Source organism: Trachypithecus francoisi, unplaced genomic scaffold, assembly GCF_009764315.1.
Source record: "Trachypithecus francoisi isolate TF-2019V2 unplaced genomic scaffold, Tfra_2.0 Contig00090, whole genome shotgun sequence".
Classification (NCBI taxonomy): Eukaryota; Metazoa; Chordata; class Mammalia; order Primates; family Cercopithecidae; genus Trachypithecus; species Trachypithecus francoisi.
The window spans coordinates 1,278,213-1,298,913 of NW_022680471.1; the positions used below are offsets into that span (position 1 = coordinate 1,278,213).

Genomic DNA, 20,701 nt, shown 5'->3' on the forward strand with positions numbered 1-20,701 from the left:
GGTTGGGCTTCCCATGCAGTTTCGCATCCTGCAGACGGCCCAGAGAGGTCAGATTTCTTGGCCAGGCTTGCAGAGTTGGTGGGACGTGATGTGGGCACTAGAAGAACCCAGTTCTGTAAATCTTGGTTTCATGTCCTTTCTGCTGTGTTTTTCTTTCTCTGTTTAGGCGGTGGACTTTTTGGTGTGTAAAGCTTCTAGAATGGATTTTACTTCTTTGTGGCTCTTTTGATTGAGAGTGGGGCTAGGTGCCATCTCCAGAGAAGCTTGCTTGGCTCATGCTCACTGGGGGGCCTTGCTCTCTGCCCACTGGGGAGGGGCTGTGGTGGAGCTTGATTTGGATTGAGTGGAGGCAGCGCTAAAGGTCAGAGGCCAACGTCCTTGAGCTTCTTGACACTCTCCACGCAGGCATGCTGATTGGGACTGCTGTGGAGGGTGATTTGGGAACTTGAATCTGGTGTGGTGATGATGGGGGTCATTGACAGTGGGGACAGTTCGGGACATGTGGTCCTCATGCTCTGTGCTGGACAAGATGACTCTGTGACGTATAATTCCAGGCTGACAGAGCATTTTCAGTGACAGCCCATTTGACGTGGTGGTGCTAGTGCAGGACACAGGTGAGCCTGTCTCTGGGTCTTAGGTCTGTCCTAGCAGACGAGCTGACGTGTGTTCTGGATGAACATCAACTGGCCACGGCTGGGAGGTTTGGAAGGTAGCCTCCAGTTTCCTCTGAGGACTGCAGCAGTGACCGGGCCAACAGGAACGCATTGTGATGGCCTGGCCAAGTCTGCATAGCGAGAGCCGAGCCACTTTCACGCGCACCTCATCCTCCACACTTCACCTCCTTCCTCCAGGTTCCCACTCAGAATCCCACTCACCCCTGGACACAGCTCCCAGAAACTTCTCTTTGGAATTCTGCAGTGGAGAAACCCATTGCAGACTTCCCCTTCTTTTGGATATCAGTTTGCTTTTCAAGAAGAAAATTTTAATACTCCATAGTGAGGTTTTGTAAGTCTATTAGCATGTTGAGATATTTTCTCTAATGGCTGGCTGGTTGAAGACGCTTTCACACAGAGCAGAAATGAGATGAGATACTGTTTCACAGCCTGCGCTTCAGAAGCAGACGGTGGCCTGTAGCTTCCAAACCTGGGCAGAGCAAGTGCGGGGATGGTGCGTCTCTGTACCTGGACTCACATTCACATGCGTGCATTGTAGGGGTGTTTGCATATTTAATTGTAAAAAAGGATGAGTACATGTGAGATTCTGCCTGAGGCTCCACTCCTCAGTGTGTGGCCTGGTGCCGCCGGATGCCGAGATGTTGGACCGGCAATGATCTGGCTCCGTCTGTCGTGTGTGCCTCTCCCTGCTGCAGGCAGATGGAAGGAGACGTGATGGATTGCGCGTATCCCCTTTACAGATTCAGAAGAATACATTTAAAATAACTTTATTTTGTATTTAGGAGACTTTTAATGGAGAGTATTTATTGTTATAGAGTTCACTTCTGAAACGGTGACAAAGCTTTTGATACTGAATCAAACAAGTGTGAAGTAATTGAATCTCTCTGTTATGCAGAGTGGAGTCTTTCAAGCTATCATGGAGAGCTTAAGGGGCGACTGAAGGAGATTGATGCTGGCCAAGTGCAGAGTTCTAGTTACTTCAGTCCTACTGAGATAGCCTCTCAGTCCACTTGCACTGAAGGAAGCTGCCTTGGGATCAGAGCAGACATAAAGCTAGACAAATTTCAAGGTGGGTAAAAACCTGTAAAGATCTGATCAAATCTGACTGGTAGAAATGCCTTTTTCTTGATATAAACTGCTTAATTAAGCCTTTTGGTTTGCCTTTGAAAGATGCCTTATAGAGTACTTCCCAGCACAGATGATCCGTTACTGTTGGTTCATTTCTAATTTTACTGCAGCCTTAGCTCACCCATAAGTTGCTCCTGCTGTCTGGGGCGTCGCTTGCTGCCCTCCGGTGGCGTGTGCAGCACCTGCTGCCCTCTTCGGGGTCAGTTCACCATTTATTGAGTCAGTGCTTCATGCCAGGCACTAGACTTGGTGAAAGCCTTTTACCATCAATTATTATTTTCTTAGGAGCAATTAAAAGAAAATTTTCCTGTAATCCCAGCACGTTGGGAGGCTGAGGCAGGCAGATTACTTGAGGCCAGGAGTTCGTGACCAGCCTGGCCAACATGACAAAACCCTGTCTCTACCAAAAATACAAAAATTAGCCGGGTGTGATGGTGCACGCCTGTAGTCCCAACCTCGGGAGACTGAGGCAGGAGAATTGCTTGAACCCGGGAGGTGGAGGCTGCAGTGAGCTGAGATCACGCCATTGCATTCCAGCCTGGGTGACAGAGCAAGACTCTTTCTCAAAAATAAAATAAAATAAAAGCAAAAAAGAAAATTTCTTTAGTACTTGTTTTTGGTGACTATCCCATGATTCAGCATCTGCTTTTGAGAGAAGCTGTGACAAATACTAAAATCCCAGTAAAATTTAGTATGGTGTCAGATTAATTTATTTATGAGCAGTTGAGTGACTAACTCAGGAAGTCCAGTTGTACATTTCCAAGGAAGCTTGTTCACGGATTCAGATGCGATGAGGGGAAGGAGAAAGTGTCAGAGGGCTGCTGCTGGCTTGAAGAACGCAGGTGTGCTCCTGTGTTCATTTGCTCTGTGGATATTGCCGAGCGCCCACTGGGCCTCAGGTGCCCTCTGGGCATGGCAGGGACCAGGAGCTCGCTTGGCAGCTCTCATGTGAGCCACTCACTAGACATGGAGGGAGGGGACAGACATGTTCCCACCTGGGAGTTCTGGATGGCATGCAGAGCTGTGGGGAGGGAGCGGTCACCGGGGCATGAGTGTGGACAGATGGGAGTGACTGGGAGCCTACAGGGGACACTCTCTTTGGGGAGTAGAGACATGCTCATGTCTGACTACTGGGTTTTGAGTTTGTGCCAGCAAAGGTCCTGCTTTCCATTTCTGTCTGTAAGTGTCAGGAATTTCAGGTAACTGGTTCCCTAGTGAGACCTTTAAAGGAGGTTTTATCTTCAACCGATGCTTTTTGTTGGGGGTACACAGGCAGTCCAAGTATGGGAAGGTCAAAATCAGGTCACCTTTATTGTGGCTTGTGCCAGTGGGATGGAATTTCATTTTCAGCCGTAGTGCTTCTTTTAGCTTAATTAGTGATGGGAAATCAACTTCTCTGTCACCAGAGGTTATTGAAAGAATGAGGATTCCAGAGTTGGAATGAGTCTGAAAGAGACATTGTGGTTTAATATTGCTAAGTTAAGTGTTGATTTGTGATTACCTATTTTTAACATGCCACAGAAGTAAAGCATTGCATTAATTATGCCATATATGTGAAATAGCAAGTATTTTTATATAATGTAACTGTGATTGGAGAAATGAATTATTTATAATCCTTTGCACCAATAAATTGTTCTTAAAAGCATAGAAAAAATAATCAGGCCAGAAGGAGATATCTAAAGCATGTGCTGAGAAAGCAAAACTGAAGAGTTGGAATTTATAAAATATTACGACATGATGAGTCACATCTCCTCCTCCTGATTCTGTGTTACTAAATGTTAGCTGCGAATAGAAATCGTGTATTTCCTTTTTTTCATAAAATAAGAGCTAATTTTGGCAGTAAACAGTTTGATGTGTTATTCTTTTCCCTTTTCAGGGTGGTTTAAATAAAAATAAATAAACATGAAAGATTTTGGCTGGAAAATCTTTGGAAGCACGGCCATCCTCAGCCTCACTGCACTGTCTGGTTTCCCTCTGCGCCTCCCTCCCTGGTCCTGCCTTAGTGCTGTCTGTGCAGTGTAGCCACAGGTCGCACTGTAGGTAGGTGTGGGGTGTTACTTTTAGTTTCAGGCAAACTCACTGTTTTTGCCTTTCTTTTTGCTTGGAAAGACTGAAGTCATTTCTTGTGTTTTTATACATGAGATTATCTTCTGAGGCTGGAACACCTTGGGGGGATACACTAGGTAGAATTTGTGTATCTACCTTGACTTCAGGAAACCTTGACTCTTGTTTAAACTTGGAAAGCTTTCTTAGTCTCTTTCTCATTGCCACCACACGCCACATCATCTTTTTGTAACAAATATTTGTTAACTCATCTTTTTATTTTAAAATGAAGTTCATAGAAGATATTACCTTATATAATTATAGCCATATAATGTTAAAAAGCCATGTCATGCCCAAATGTAATATAAAGATACATTGAAGATACATAATAAAATACTTTTCTATGCCACTGAGTGAACATTTAGGCACTGCTGCTTTCCCTTGGACCACTGAGTGGAGTGGGCCTGTCAGTGCAGGCAGATACGGGGTACCGAGCTGGTGACCTGAAAACCATAAGCAATAGAGCTGGGTGGCATTACTTTCTGAAATGGTGAACCCTGAAGGAAGCAGTGTTCGGTCTTTCCTGTCTCTAGATAGTCTCTGTGTTTCTGGAACATTGAGTATACGTTAAAAGTGTAGAAAAACACATTGTGTGAATCCAAAACTCAGCTGGGCCTGGGTTTAGAGAATTATGAACAGCCTTTCCACCTGCACGGAAGTCCTTTTGTGCAGGACCATTCTTTATTTCCGGAATGGCCCTGCTCCCTCCTGGAGGTTTAGGAGTGCCCGTATCACTGTTATGCCTAAGCCACTTCTCATGTTGCTACCTGTTGCTACCACTGGGCATCGCTGCTGCCTCCTGCTCTGTGCACAGTGTGGTGTGGCCGCCTGACCGACGGGTCAGGAACTAGAGTTCTCTTGAAGCCTTGACTGAAAGGCGAAGTGAGGAGGGGCATGGGGCCCAGTGCCAAGAGGCAGCTGCATCTTTAGGGGCTGGCGCTTTTCACCGGGGCTCTTGGGGCCAGAAGGAGGGAGCCGTCATTCAAGGCTTACAGTGTGGAGGTGCCCTCCCTGGGGTGCCCTGTGTGCTGACTTCTATCCTGGTGCCTGGCGGCGTCTTGGTGCAGAGCTCCGTGAGCCTCTGCAGGGCTCTTCTCTGCATGGAGGTTCTGGAGATGGGCAGTCCGAGTGGATGGTCAGGCCAGTAAGGGCCTTTGAATGAAGCACATTATTGTGAGGACACTAATTCTGGGTCCTCAGATATTGTGACAAAAACTTGACATTTTTCTTCCTTCAAAGTAATTTATTGACTGAAACAACCAACTGAGCAAAGGTGATGTTTTAGTATCTAAATATTTCAAAAGATTACTGACATAGAGTAAAAATTTGGCTAAGAACGAGAAGTCTCTCTGAATGTGCTTTCCTGGTGTGACCCCTGTCACCAGGAAGCTGTCTGTGGTGTTGGGCCTGATTGATTTGCATCCGCTCAGAGGCACTCAGGCACGTGGCGTCCTATTGGAAGGTCAGCAGAGGGGCAGGGGGAGAGCAGCTGGCCAGGTCAGAGGATTCATTTCTGTCGGAAGCTTTGTGAGGAACTAAGATGGCTTTTCCAGTAGCCTCTGTTGTTCCAGAGAGTTTTAAGATTGCTTTTATTTGTTCTTCTACCCTGGAACTAGGAAGCCAGACCCAAGAAATGTATGCACACCAGGTTTTGCCCGTAGTCTTTAAAAATGTTGAACTTCTTTCACTTGAGGCCCTCACAATTTTCTGGGCTCCCATGAAGTATAGAACAGGGATAAGGCCTGCTCCCTTGTGGGGCTGGGTGGGCGTTGGCTCCACAGGGCACAGATCCTTCCTGTGGATGAGCTTAGGGGAGGTGAGGTTCACTTTCAGATGTGACACTCCAAATGTGGGATTGGTGGCACTTTTTTTTTTGTCCAGTTACATCCAATTATAAAGGAGGACACATTCTTACTGAACCCATGCAATAAACTCCATTGTCAGAAAGAGTCAAGTGTCTTAGCATGAGTATTCCTGAATTCTGAAAGTTCAGGAGAGTGAGATGTCGCCTAAACAGTGTTTTATTTCAGCTTTGAAAGCAGAGAGCAGAGTCTACTGGATTTAGGGCTAGAGACAGACGCAGAAGAAAGAAAAGGGGCTTCCTTGTGCGCACATTCGAAAATACACCACTAAAGAGAGGGCTAAACATTCGAAAATACACCACTAAAGAGAGGGCTAAACATTCCAAAATACACCACTAAAGAGAGGGCTAAACATTCGAAAATACACCACTAAAGAGAGGGCTAAACATTCGAAAATACCCACTAAAGAGAGGGCTAAACATTCGAAAATACACCACTAAAGAGAGGGCTAAACATTCGAAAATACACCACTAAAGAGAGGGCTAAACATTCGAAAATACACCACTAAAGAGAGGGTTAAACATTCGAAAATACACCACTAAAGAGAGGGCTAAACATTCGAAAATACCCACTAAAGAGAGGGCTAAACATTCGAAAATACACCACTAAAGAGAGGGCTAAACATTCGAAATACACCACTAAGAGAGGGTTAAACATTCGAAATACACCACTAAAGAGAGGGCTAAACATTCGAAAATACACCACTAAAGAGAGGGCTAAACATTCGAAAATACACCACTAAAGAGAGGGCTAAACATTCGAAAATAAAATACACCACTAAAGAGAGGGCTAAACATTCGAAAATACACCACTAAAGAGAGGGCTAAACATTCGAAAATACACCACTAAAGAGAGGGCTAAACATTCGAAAATACACCACTAAAGAGAGGGCTAAACATTCGAAAATACACCACTAAAGAGAGGGCTAAACATTCAAAATACACCACTAAAGAGAGGGCTAAACATTCGAAAATACACCACTAAAGAGAGGGCTAAACATTCGAAAATAAAATACACCACTAAAGAGAGGGCTAAACATTCGAAAATACACCACTAAAGAGAGGGCTAAACATTCGAAAATACACCACTAAAGAGAGGGCTAAACATCGAAAATACACCACTAAAGAGAGGGCTAAACATTCGAAAATACACCACTAAAGAGAGGGCAAACATTCGAAAATACACCACTAAAGAGAGGGCTAAACATTCGAAAATACACCACTAAAGAGAGGGCTAAACATTCGAAAATAAAATACACCACTAAAGAGAGGGCTAAACATTCGAAAATACACACTAAAGAGAGGGCTAAACATTCGAAAATACACCACTAAAGAGAGGGCTAAACATTCGAAAATACACCACTAAAGAGAGGGCTAAACATTCGAAAATACACCACTAAAGAGAGGCTAAACATTCGAAAATACACCACTAAAGAGAGGGCTAAACATTCGAAAATACACCACTAAAGAGAGGGCTAAACATTCGAAAATACACCACTAAAGAGAGGGCAAACATTCGAAAATACACCACTAAAGAGAGGGCCAAACATTCGAAAATACACCACTAAAGAGAGGGCCAAACATTCGAAAATACACCACTAAAGAGAGGGCCAAACATTCGAAAATACACCACTAAAGAGTGGGCCAAACATTCGAAAATACACCACTAAAGAGAGGGCCAAACAGTCGAAAATACACCACTAAAGAGAGGGCCAAACAGTCGAAAATACACCACTAAAGAGAGGGCCAAACATTCGAAAATACACCACTAAAGAGAGGGCCAAACATTCGAAAATACACCACTAAAGAGAGGGCCAAACATTCGAAATACACCACTAAAGAGAGGGCCAAACATTCGAAAATACACCACTAAAGAGAGGCCAAACATTCGAAAATACACCACTAAAGAGAGGGCCAAACATTCGAAAATACACCCCTAAAGAGAGGGCTAAACATTCGAAAATACACCACTAAAGAGAGGGCTAAACATTCGAAAATACACCACTAAAGAGAGGGCTAAACATTCGAAAATACACCACTAAAGAGAGGGCTAAACATTCGAAAATACACCACTAAAGAGAGGGCTAAACATTCGAAAATACACCACTAAAGAGAGGGCCAACAATATGCCAAAGCCACAGTCAGCGTTGCCGTGCCAGCTCCTCCAGTCCTACTTCCTGTCTGCTGGGTGGTGGCTCATCTAGCCAGTTTTCATAGTCATGTGCTTCTGGGTGCAAAGCCATGGTGAGCCCAGCTCATTTCCCTGGTGGAATCAGACAGTTGTCGAAGGGGTGTCAGCCTCTGTTCAGAAGCCTGAGCCCCTGATACTGTTCCTTGAAGTGTCAGTAGTTAAGGTGCCTGTATTGAGCAGGGGCTGCCGTTGCATCTGACTGAGGGTACTCTTCAAGCCCACTGGCTCTTGGCAGAGCTCAGTTCCTCGTGGCCATAGGCCTGTGGCGCTTGGCTCCTGGAGACTGCTCATAGCCCCTGCCCAGTGGCCCTCTTCCCAGCATGGCAGTTTGCCTCCCAAGGCGTCTACGCAAGGGTCTCCCCTCTTCCTTTCCTTTCTGACTTCTCCCATCCTTCAGGGGTTTACCTGATCAGGCCAGGCCCACCCAGGAAAATCTCCCTTTTGATGAACTCAGTCAGCTGATGAGATGCCTTAATTGCATCTGTAAAATCACTTCACCTTTGCCTTATGCAACACTGTATCCCATCATGTTCACAGTTCCTCCCACCTGCAAGGCAGGGGAGTGTACAAGGTGTGTACCCTAGGGGCAGGATGCTAACACTACACTGACTGAGAAAAGAATTTGTCATACCTGTGCCTGACAGGTGTGTACCTGAAAGAGGTGTGTGCCCGACAGTGTGTGCGCCTGATGGGTGTATGCCTGACAGTGGTGTGTGCGCCTGACAGGAGTGAGTGTGTCTGACATGGGTGTGTGAGCGCCCAGCAGGGGTGTGTGCACTCGGGGTGTGTGCGCCTGACATGGGTGTGTGCACCTGGCAGAGGTATGTGTGCCCAGCAGAGGCATATGCCTGACAGAGGCCTGTCTTAGTGTTCAGGGTCCACAGTACATGAAGAATCCTACAGATCCCCATGGACAAGGCAGTACAGTGGAATTTGGGGCAAAAGACTTGCACAGATATATATATATTTATTTTATTTTATTTTATTTTTTTTACAAAAGATGAAGTTGAAATGGCCATTGAGCACATGCTCATTCATCCAGCGAGCATTGAGGACCCCCTAGAGGCCAGGCCCATGAGTGGTGAAGATCCCAAGGATGAAGACGCTTTGCCATCTAGGTCAGTGGGTGACGGCAGTTGTGGTCAGGCGCAGCCAGCACCACATCCCTGGCTGCTGCTGACAGCTGGGTGAGTCCTGCCAGTCAGCAGGACCACCGTGTGACACCCGCCTGTCAGCAGGACCACCGTGTGACGCCCACCTGTCAGTGCACACAGATACAGGGTCCTGAGTGGGTGACCTCAAAACCGTAAGCAGTAGATGGACAGAGTAGCCCCTAATGAAGCGGAAAGACTGGAAGAGACAGGACCTAATTTAGGTCGAAAAGCAAAGTGAGGCCTCAGAAGATGAAGGCAGAGTGCGAGAAAGGCTTTCCAGAACATGACAAGCCTGCTATCCACATTTCCAAATGTATTAGAGAAATTGGAAAAAAACATGCCGAGTGTGGAATGTCAGCAGAAAGGTGTGGCCACGGTCAGGAGGGCCCTCCGTGCGTCCTGGGGTCCTGGACTGCAGGTGGGCCCGGTGGAGACTTGCTGCCCCTCCCCCTCCCTGGTGGGTCCTCTGTGATGGGGTGGGTGAAGCTGAATGTTGTCCTGAAAATCTGACCCTGCACAGCCCCTTCCAAAGACCCTTCTAATTTTGGAGGCCACCAGCAGCCACGGGACTAGGCAGCATCAGAGCAGGGACACAGTGCGAGTCATACGCGCCTGTGTTCATCCTGTGATGACCCCGGGCCCATGGGAGTAGGAGGGATCAGAGGGATCAGAGGGAGGGGAGTAAAACCAGGGGAAGGAGTGGAGGACCATGCACTCCCTCGCCTGCTTGGTGGCTGGCTGCCATGAGGACTCGCTCTCTTAGGACAAGTCCACTGGTCTCTGAGTTCTGGTTCTGGCCTCCTGTCAGGTGCCCTGCTTTCCAGTCTTCCAGCAAGCTCTACATAGTGGGCAGGGAGACCTTGCTCTTAAAAACAGGGGGGCCCTTAGCACTGTTCCTCAGACCTGGGGCCTCAGCCCAAGCTGAGATGACAGGGAAAAACTACAGATACACCCGATTTAGGGAAAATAACATCAAGTGGTGCAATTAAGTGGAACTGCTGCTTGTGAAGTGAGCTGTGGAGTCATGGTGTTTGCTATACCCGGCATCACGTTTCAGAACCTGTAGCAGTGCTCAAGAGACAGTATTCCTTTAACAACAGACATGTACTGAGCCCCTGTGGGGAGGCACTGACCAAGGCCTGGGGACAAATGTGGGGACAGACCAGTCCTGTGGTGACAGCTAGTAGGGGGTAGAAAACAGTAGAGCTGCCCCGCCAGCCAGCGACTGCTGGGAGAGCAGGAGTGTTCCTGAACCCAGAGGAGGTACCCGGCCGCTCTGCCCCAGGTCGCTTGGTGGGTGCGCTGCAGGGAGAAGCCCGCCCCAGCTGGTGTCCACAGGGCCCAGGGACACTGGTAGGTGTGGAACAAGGGAGTTTGTGACTGGGATTGTTTTCCACTTAAAACATAAGAAATAATCTGTGTAAAGCTTGGTTTAAACAGCATCCAGTTAAATAAATTCCTAAGAAGTGGTTGGATTCCCAGTTTATATGTGACTTTTAAGGTTCTGAAGAAGTACACAATTAACCACAGAAGTATGACTTGAATAGATAAGAATTTAACAAAATATACACTGTTGAGTGTAAAATCACAAAGATCTGAAGTTCTTAGAAATTGGTAATTTTCCTTTAGCTTTGTTGTGCTCTGAGCATGACTGAACTAAAAGTAATGAATCCAGATACCTTGAAGACTGGTGTGTGTGAGAGGAAAGAAGTGAGAAGATTCATGTGTTCATCCAGTACAATCTGAATTTACTTCTGTTCAGTGTTTCCCGAAGGCTTTTTCTACGTGGAGGGACTCGGAGTGACACAGCAGCTCCCTCTTGTGGACAGATTCCCCCATGCAAGGCGCTGGAGGCCGAGGTTCCAGCCTGCAGCCCCTTGTGATCCTAATATGTGGAGAGTTCTGAAAGACTGATGTCTCCTAAACCCCTTCTTAACTTATACCTACCCATGCTGGTGGTGGGGGTGGGGCTCTTGGCCATTCCTGCCCCCTGGCCGCCCTTCCTTGGTCTGAGGGTACATGAGTGGCACTTTGGGTGTGGCAGGAGCTTTATGCTTTAGTGACCCTAATGAGTGAAGGCCCATCAATCCAATTTAAAATAAAACATTTGAAGTCTCTGCAGAGGACGGCGTGAGGATGTCTGCATTCAGTGACAGAGGTCGACCTCTGCCTTGCCTCTGATTGAGGCACTGAGGGTTCAGATGCAGTCTCTGCCCGCTGCGTGTGAACGGCCTGGTGGGTGTGCAGGGGAGGAATCCTGTGATGATGGTGGCACTGTGAGGAAAGTGGGGATGGAAGGAGGTGTGCCCAGGAGGCAGGGCAGGAGAGTTCATGGATGTAGGGTTGCAGCAAGTCTGGAAAACCAGGTGTGTTTTCCAGGCAGATGGCATGGGAGGTGGGCGCCCTACGCGGGAGGGGCTCAGGATATGACTCCAGAAGCCTGGTGAGCCGGAGAGTGGGGAGAGGCTGGGCCTGCTGGTGCCAGGAAAAGAGCAGACCTGTGCTTAATTTCAATTTCTATGGAAGTGATCTCCTCAAACTTCGAAGGGCTTGCCCTCCTCAGAGGCATCACTGATTTTTTAAAATGCATTTTAGATATTTGTATTTCTGTATTAATTAGTATTAGGATTGGCTGTAAGTGACAGAGATGCAACATAGTAGGAGCTTAACCAAGAGAAAGGGCTGCATCCTGCACTTGCTATGGTTTGATTTATGAACTTGAGACATTATCTGTGCACTGCTAGTTCACGTGGAGGAGGATTTAGCTCCCTGACATTTCTCCAACCTTCTTTTCCTGTATCATTTAGATTGATTCTGGGTGAAAGTCACAGCATGACTCACAGTATCTTACACACCTTGGACGTATACACACACTTACTATGTCATTGGTAATCCAGAGGGAGGAGTTTGCTAGAGCTAGTTCCAAGTTCAGCCGTGTTAGGGCTCTGGGTCAGTATCATTGCAGTACAGCAGCAGCAGCTTTAGACATCACATCTATGTTTAAGGCAGGAACAACTGAGAAGGAGCAGGCAGTGGAGCTCTTGTCTGTTCGTTTTGTCAGAGGCATTGCCCCCAGCATATTTTCACTTGGCCAGAACTGTGTCTTTCTCCTTGGCCAGAATTGTTTTGTAGCCAGCTTTCGTCACAAAAGAGACTGAGAAAATGAGCCTTTCATTCTTGTGGCACCCTTGGTAGAGGGGCATGGGAAAAGGGCTCGAGGATGAGCGTTGGGTCAGTGTACCAAGCTTGAAGCCGTGCCCCTCTGCTGGTCATCCTAGAGACTGAGTGACCCATGTGCTTGTGGCCTGTGGGCGCTGGGCGGCCTCTCAGTTTCCTGCGTGGAAGGCAGCAGAAGCACTTATCCGGCCCTCACCTCCTCGATGGTGTCAGTTTGTCTGAGCTTTGTCAGTTGTCTTCTTTTTTTTCTCTTTTTTTTTAAAAGACAGAATCTCGCTCTGTTGCCAGGCTGGAGTGCAGTGGCACAATCTCAGCTCACTGCAACCTCCACCTCTCGGGTTCAAGCAATTCTCCTGCCTCAGCCTCCTGAGTAGCTGAGACTACAGGCATCCGCCACCACGCCTGGCTAATTTTTGTAGTTTTTGTAGAGACGGGATTTTGCTGTGTTGCCCGGGCTGATCTTGAACTGCTGGGCTCAGGTGATCCTCCCACCTCAGCCTCCCACTGTGCTGGGATTACAGGCGTGAGTCACTGTGCCCAGTCTTGTTTGTTTTCTGTGTTACCAAAGTAGAAAACTTTTTCTGTTCTGTAACCTTGGTTAAATCAAAGTTCCAAATTCATACGTGGCACTGACATTATTATGACGATTGCTGAAAGTCATGCCACAGTTTAATTTGCTTTATACTTGGATTTGGTGTACTTGATTTTTTGGTTCCGTTTTCTCTTTTCCCATATTCTTGCCTGGCATGGAGTGGTAGAGCGGAGTGGGGAATGGAGTTGAGTTTGGATCCAGCAGTCGAGCAAGTGCCTCGATCCCCGCTCCACTTCCTCCTCTGTCGCGTGGGGCGGGGAAGGTGCCCGTCGGGCGCGGCGAGCGCGGTGAGTGATAGTGTGGGGCCCTATGCGCCTGTGGGCCCTGAGCATCAGCACTTCTGCCTCTCCGTGTCCTCTTGTTGAGAGGGACCACTGCCTTTCTTATGCTGTCTCCAGCCTTTTCCAGCTTATTCATTCTGTTTCTTGGAACCCATTTAATTCATTCTTCTTGAAATACATGTATTTTCTTTTATTTCAAATTGAGACTTACCTTTCTTTTTTTTTTTTTTTTTTTTTTTTTGAGGCGGAGTCTCACTCTGTCGCCCAGGCTGGAGTGCAGTGGCCGGATCTCAGCTCACTGCAAGCTCCGCCTCCCGGGTTTACGCCATTCTCCTGCCTCAGCCTCCCCAGTAGCTGGGACTACAGGCGCCCGCCATCTCGCCCGGCTAGTTTTTGTATTTTTAGTAGAGACGGGGTTTCACCGTGTTAGCCAGGATGGTCTCGATCTCCTGACCTCGTGATCCGCCCGTCTCGGCCTCCCAAAGTGCTGGGATTACAGGCTTGAGCCACCGCGCCCGGCCGAGACTTACCTTTCTTACAGAATTTGTTTTCTTCTGGAATTTTTGATTTTTTTAAAAACTGTATTTACTGAGGTAAAATGTACAGACAATAAAAGTCTTTTTTTTTCTTCACAGAGTTTCACCCTTGATGCCCAGGCTGGATTGCAATGGTATGGTCTCTGCTCACTGCAACCTCTGCCTTTCGGGCTCAAGCGATTCTCCTGACTCAACCTCCTGAGTAGCTGGGATTACAGGCACCTGCCACCACGCCCAGCTAGTTTTTGTATTTTTAGTAGAGATAGGGTGTCACCATGTTAGCAAGGCTGGTCTCGAACTCCTGACCTCAGGTGATCCACCCGCCTCGACCCAGCCAAAAGTCATTCTTCTAAAGTGTGCACTCTGATATATTCTGACAAATGTATGCCAGTGCCACACCACCAAGCAGTCGGGGTAGAGAACATTCTTCTTACCCCAAAAAGTTTCCTCTCACCCCATGCAGGTGTCCTACCCATCAGGGCCCAGGGCGACCTTTTCTGATGTTGCTGTCCTGTCAGATGGTTTGTATTCAGCAGAGCACCCGGACCAAGCTGTGAGGTACAGGTCGGCCCCTGGCAGCCCATGCCTGGTAGCTTCCGGGTGGCTCCTGGCTTGGTTGCTCTGGCATGGAGCGTTGAGTGGCCTCTGCAAAACAGCAGATGGCGCTGTAGGGCCGCTTCTGAGACTCAGTGGCGGAGGCTCAGTGGCATTCTGAGTGGTGTTCTGAGCGGTGGCCACTAGGACCAACCTCCTGTCTTTACACCGTCTGTGCATGCGTGCGCGTGTGTGTGTGTGTTTGCTTGCATTCCCAGTGTGCGTCCAGAAGCCCGTTTCCTTCAGAGAACTTTCTGGTCCCTGTTTATTTTAACCATTTAGAGGATCCATGAGGCAGTGAGATGAAATACTTACAGCTGGTTTAATTCAGTGAGTGATCTGAATTGTAAATAAAATTTTATCAAGTAATTTATAAATTTGATAAATTAAGTCTGTGGAAGGGGCTTATTGTGTAATGGAATGAGAAGTTTTGCACGTCTTTTGCAGTTCAAAAAACTGTGGCCGGCTGTGGTGGCTCAAGCCTATAATCCCAGAACTTTGGGAGGCTGAGACAGGAGGATTGCTGAAGCCCAGGAGTTTGAGACCAGCCTGGGTAACATGGTGAAACCCTGTCTGTACAAACAATAAAAGTAAAAATAAATGTTTTTATTTATTTTTAAAATATGTAAATTTTTACATATTTTACACCACTGTAGGCATGGTGGCGCATGCCTATAGTCCCAGCTACTCGGGAGGCTGAGGTGGGAGAATTGCCTGATCCCAGGAGACGGGTGGCAATGAGCCGAGATTACGCCACTGCACTCCAGCCTGGGCGGCAGAGTGAGACCCTGTCTCAAAAAAAAAAAAAAAAGAAAAAAAGTTGTTACTTTGTTTGTGTAGTATTTGTGTAACATAATTTTGTGATTCTATTGTTTTAAGCTTAATATTCCAAATAGGTAATAATTATGTTAAAATCCAAAAAATTAGCCTATACTCTCTTGATCTAAATATGTAGTAACAGTTTTACAGAATATATTTCAAAGGATTGGCATTCTGTTTTATTTTTAATAGCCAATTATAGAAAACATTGTTTTTAAATAATGCCTAAGAATCTTTAAAGAAATACCTGTCAATGTATATCCTAAGCCACCCTGGGCCACCTTGGCCACTCCGGGTCACCTTACCTACCCCTGGGTTACCTGAGCCACCCTTGGTCACTGTCTGTGGCTGCTTGCTTGCTTTAAGCCATGTTGTGCTACCGCAGCTAATTAAGGTCCCTCAAGTCAAGTGTCTCCTTTTTTTGGCTCCTGCCTTTTTGTTGTTTTTCAAATCGAACACCTGCTATACTAATTTGAGAAGTGTAGACTTTGATTTTTAACCCTAAGTTGCCTGGTAAAGTCACCTTTAAAGCCAATGGAAAAAGCTTAATTGAATTCATTTGTGTGAAGAAGTGGAGGAATATTGCAAGGAGACTGAAAGTTGTACTTAGTCTGTTCTGTTTGAAACCATCCTCTTTCAGAAAACAGAAATGTGTTATTGTGAAGAAATATGTGTATGTTATTTGACTTAATTAATATTGTAAGGAATCTTGATAAAATAAACTCAAGTAGTTTTGTTTTTTCTTTTTTGTTTCTGAGATGGAGTCTCGCTCTGTCGCCCAGGCTGGAGTGCAGTGGTGCTATCTCGGCTCACTGCAAGCTCTGCCTCCCGGGTTCACCCCATTCTCCTGCCTCAGCCTCCCAAGTAGCTGGGACTACAGGCACCCGCCACCACGCCCAAATAATTTTCTGTATTTTTTTTTCAGTAGAGACGGGGTTTCACCGTGTTAACCAGGATGGTCTCGATCTCCTGACCTCGTGATCTGCCTGCCTCGGCCTTCCAGAGTGCTGGGATTACAGGCATGAACCACTGCTCCCGGCTGTGTTTTTTCTTTAATTGGGCAGCATTGTAGCAGGGTGGAGTGTGGGTCCCCAGGTTGGAGAGCTCTGGGTTTGGAGTGGGTCCTAGTACATGGCTAGCATGTGACCTTGGTCAGCGACTCAGCCCAGCTGGCTGCCAGGCTCCTCCCCATGAGGTGGTGGGAGCCATGTGGGATCTGCCTACTGGGGGTGCAGCTGCTGCAGCCTAAGTAGCGTCCTCACTTGGTACCCCATGAACTCAGGGGTGTGTCCTGGCTCTGTCATGTGTTTTGCAGAGGGGGCATCTGAGGAGCCCAGAAGGTAAGAAATTGCCGAAGGCCCTTGGCTAGTAGAAGAGGGAGCAGGGCTTTGACCAGGGGGACCAGCTCGTGACTCTGTGCTGGTTACTGCTTTGCCGAAACCATGGCCATGCTGCACAGCTGTGCAGGCTCCACCCACAAAAGCCAAAGCTCAAATGGCATCTATGATACTTGTAAAACAGATAGCAGGCCGGGCGCGGTGGCTCAAGCCTGTAATCCCAGCACTTTGGGAGGCCGAGACGGGTGGATCACGAGGTCAGGAGATCGAGACCATCCTGGCTAACACCGTGAAACCCCATCTCTACTAAAAAATACAAAAAACTAGCCGGCGAGGTGGCGGGCGCCTGTAGTCCCAGCTACTCGGGAGGCTGAGGCAGGAGAATGGCGTAAACCCGGGAGGCGGAGCTTGCAGTGAGCTGAGATCCGCCACTGCACTCCAGCCTGGGCGATAGAGCGAGACTCCATCTCAAAAAAAAAAAAAAAAACAGATAGCAGCCATGTCCAGGCCGCTGCTCTGAAACCTCAGTCTCCTTTACTGAGATTTGATGACGTTTAAATGAGCAAATGCATGTGTAGTGATTGGCAGGTGGCCATCACTCAACCGACTTTTCCTGTGCCCTCTGCTTTGGCAGGTGCCCTTCCTGGCTCCCTTCTTCTTCCTCTCCTAACTTCCTGGCACTATGCTCCTCACTCAGGAATTGCACCCAGCCTCACCTCTATGGGTGAGTCCCACACCCGTGTCTCCGGCCCACACCTTCCCCCTGCTTTCCAGACTCAGACCCCAAGGCCAGCAGCATCTTCTGTCAGGCGTCTGTCGACCTCCACAACTTAAGACATCCAAATTCTCATTCCCTTGCTCTTGCCATAATCTTCCCATCTCAGCAGCTCTTTCCTTCCAGGTGCTCAGGCTGAAGGCAGCCTATCCTTTCTCTTCTATTCCACATGGCAGCCAGGAGGCCTGTGGGCAGTGCCTTCAGAACATGCCTCCTGTGCCCCTGTCCCCAACTCTGGCTTGAGTGTTCCTTTTAAAACTAGGTCAGGGCCGGGCGCGGTGGCTCAAGCCTGTAATCCCAGCACTTTGGGAGGCCGAGACGGGCGGATCACGAGGTCAGGAGATCGAGACCATCCTGGCGAACACTGTGAAACCCCGTCTCTACTAAAAAATACAAAAAACTAGCCGGGCGAGGTGGCGGGCGCCTGTAGTCCCAGCTACTCGGGAGGCTGAGGCAGGAGAATGGCGTGAACCCGGGAGGCGGAGCTTGCAGTGAGCTGAGATCCGGCCACTGCACTCCAGCCCCGGCGACAGAGTGAGACTCCGTCTCAAAAAAAAAAAAAAAAAAAAATAAATAAATAAATAAATAAAACTAGGTCAGAACTAGATTAAAGCCCTTGTTCAAGATGCCGCCACGGTCTCTTGCCACCGTGTGACTGCCCTGTCCTCACTGTGGCCCAGGAGGTCCCATGTGGAGAGTGGCCTCCATCTCCTCTCACTCTCTGGTAACTGTGCTGCTGTCAGTCTGGCTGCCTGGCTGTTCCTGGGCGGTTTCAGGTGCTGCAGCTACCTAGAACCTTCCATCTTCCCTTCCAGAACACTCTTGCCAGCTGTCTTATGGCCACCTTCCTCACCACCTTGAAGTTTGTTGCGGTCTTTTCCAAAATGGCATAGCCACTACTGCCTTCCCACATCCAGCCATCTTCCTAGAAGAACAGTCACTGTTGTCCATTGACACTTGATGGCATTTAATCTTTTATGACACCCATTGTCAGTTGTCTTTTTTTTTCCTTATTAGAACATAAGCTCCAGGAAAGCAGATGTTAACGTCTTTTTGTTCGCTGATGTATCTCAGGCATTTAGGATAGTACTGGCACATAGCAGATGCTCAGTAAATAGGTAGATGAATGAATATTTGCTACTTTTCTTATTAACATACATTTCTGAGGTACTTTAATATTACATTGTCATGTTACAATTTCCCATGTGTTGATTTTATGTAAATAACGAATAAATTGCTCTCAAAGAGATTTTAGAATTCTAATAAACTCATTTTTTTCCCTTCTTGTAAAAGTAGAAAAATGCTTTTAAGAGTTTTCCTCAATTAATACTCTGGGAACATTAAATTTGAGAACTTTACTCTGAGGACATAGATAAAAATAAAATTAATTAGATACCAGGAATGTCAGATGCTAAATGGTGTATGGCTATTTGTGACATTCTCCTAGAATTAAACAGTTATTAACTTGCAAAGACGTGGCAGCTGAAGTCAGAAGTTGATGAACTTTTGAAGTTGGGAAAAAAGAGCTTTAAGGTATCTTATTAAAATTGTAAACTGTCAGTTTAATCATAGAAACCATACGTGATACAGTGAATCATCGCTATTCTGCTGTGAGTTTCTGGATTCTCATGAATCAGACATTCTATTTTTATGTTTCTCTTAGATAATCCTAAAGGTAGAAAAAAGAAATGGGAAGAAAAAGGAAGAGAACCATAGATACGTTGTGAGGACATTACTTCAACTCTCATAACTTCATGTGAAGTGACTGCAAAATGAATTAATAAGCAGTAAGAGAGCCAGTGCAGTGCCCACTAGGGCACCTTTCCACTTGCTGGCACACAGATTTACCACAGTTAGGGCACGGCTTGTCTTGTCGTGCCAGGAGAGTCTAAATTACTCTGACTTTCAAGAAACCAAAAAATATGCATTTTTGATGGTAGGAAGATTTACTCTGTATTGGGCTGTGTCATTTGATGAGGAAAAAACCAAATGATCTCTTTATGAAAATGAAGGCAAAATATATGTAAATACCATTTTAATCTAACTTTTTATATGAATGCAGAACAAATATCAAACAGGATTATGCAGTGTGATAGTCAGGAAACTAGCATGCTTTTGTGTTTCATAGACGAGTCTAAAAGGATGTATTGTTAAACCAAGAAGGTCTTGAGAACTGTTCTGTCTCCTTTGTGCCCACAGAATTGTAGCATGTGGAGGTGACCAAGGAACCAGAACCCAAGAGGCCTCTGCCACTGAAAGGAGACTTTTATTACTTGCGTTTCCTAGAGGAGGGGCACTCGCTCCAAGCAGGCCCGTGGACACAGTGTTGTCAGTCAAGGGGCAGAAAGGAGCCACAGGAAAGCCCAGGACAGAGCCTGAGTGGGGTTTCTGTGGGAAAGGCAGGGCAGGGCACCGGTGTAGGGCTGGCTAGTGTGAACAGTTCCAGTGGGCCTTAGGCTGTAGGAAAGATCACTAGCTGCCTGCTACCAGGCCCGTGGGTGATTTAGGGCAGGCAGGAAGTTAGCTAAGGGAGGTGGGTAGAGCCGACCACCCTCCTGGAACCCTGTGCTGCTCTAAGCCCTGGGAGGGCCAGTCTCTCCCTGTGTCTGTAAGGCCCACAAATGCCAGAGCATTAGGAATAAGAAAACGTACTTAATAGAATTGGTCCTGTGAGGACTGGATGCCTAACTGACAAATACAGAATCTGAGAAAGCACAGACCAACTGCCTTCATTGACAAGGTGGCGCGCAGAGCCCAAGTTGGGCGCACAGCGGGAGGATGCCGGCAGGATCTCTCAACAAGCTTACCATGGTGTCTTTCACAATGTTAACTGTAATCCCAGATTAATTTTTAATGACAGCATATCTCTTGAGATTGTGCTTTTAGCGTATTTTCACTTAAAGTTATATCTCATTTAGTAGACCTGCCAGATTCCTGAAAAGTTACACACAAACCAGGTGACAGGACTTTTGCCAGGCATGTTCACCACATTCTCACTGAGCCGTGGACTCCTCACTAGGAGCCTTTACCTATGGCCAGATAGCTGTTGTCACTGCCCGTGATGGGGTTATGGTTTCAGACTTAACCTGATCCATTCTGCTGGGATTTTAAAGTATGGGTGTTGAGGTATACTTTGCAAGTTGTTTCTTGAATATGCTTTTCTGAATTGTGGCTTACCGTAAGTTTTGGTCTTTTAAGGTAAGGGTTACAATGGAGATGGGGAAATGATACTTTTCTCATTTCAAGGGAAACAATAATCATGCATTATGTATTAGCTGGGAAACGGGATGATAGGAAGTTGCAAGGCAACCTGGTTTCCTCTGGACTGGGATTCTCCCAGGGCTGTGTCCTAGTAGAGCCGGCAGGACACACAATACCACCAGCCTCCATGGGAGTGGCCTGGCCTCTTGGCCACCTCTTTCCATGAATGTGGTTGGTGTGGGGGTAAACTAGAGAGACTAAAGCCCGCTATTGAGCTC

General features: G+C 47.1%; 1 protein-coding gene across 7 annotated transcripts in view; it reads left to right on the forward strand.

Moving 5' to 3' along the window:
* ADARB1 (adenosine deaminase RNA specific B1) overlaps positions 1-20,701 on the forward strand; it is a 140,063-nt gene that overhangs the window by 50,656 nt on the left and 68,706 nt on the right. For 3 of the 7 annotated variants that reach the window (XM_033235144.1, XM_033235482.1, XM_033235648.1), the window contains exons 2-3: positions 1,570-1,743; positions 8,958-9,075. The exons of 1 other annotated variant lie outside the window; for it this stretch is intronic. In XM_033235144.1, coding sequence (XP_033091035.1) covers positions 9,054-9,075 — 22 coding nt within the window. In that variant the 5' untranslated portion in view covers positions 1,570-1,743; positions 8,958-9,053. Of the gene's footprint in view, positions 1-1,569; positions 1,744-3,678; positions 3,843-8,957; positions 9,076-20,701 lie in introns of all 7 variants that reach the window. 3 more of the 7 variants (XM_033235260.1, XM_033235733.1, XM_033235219.1) reach the window with 2 other exon arrangements.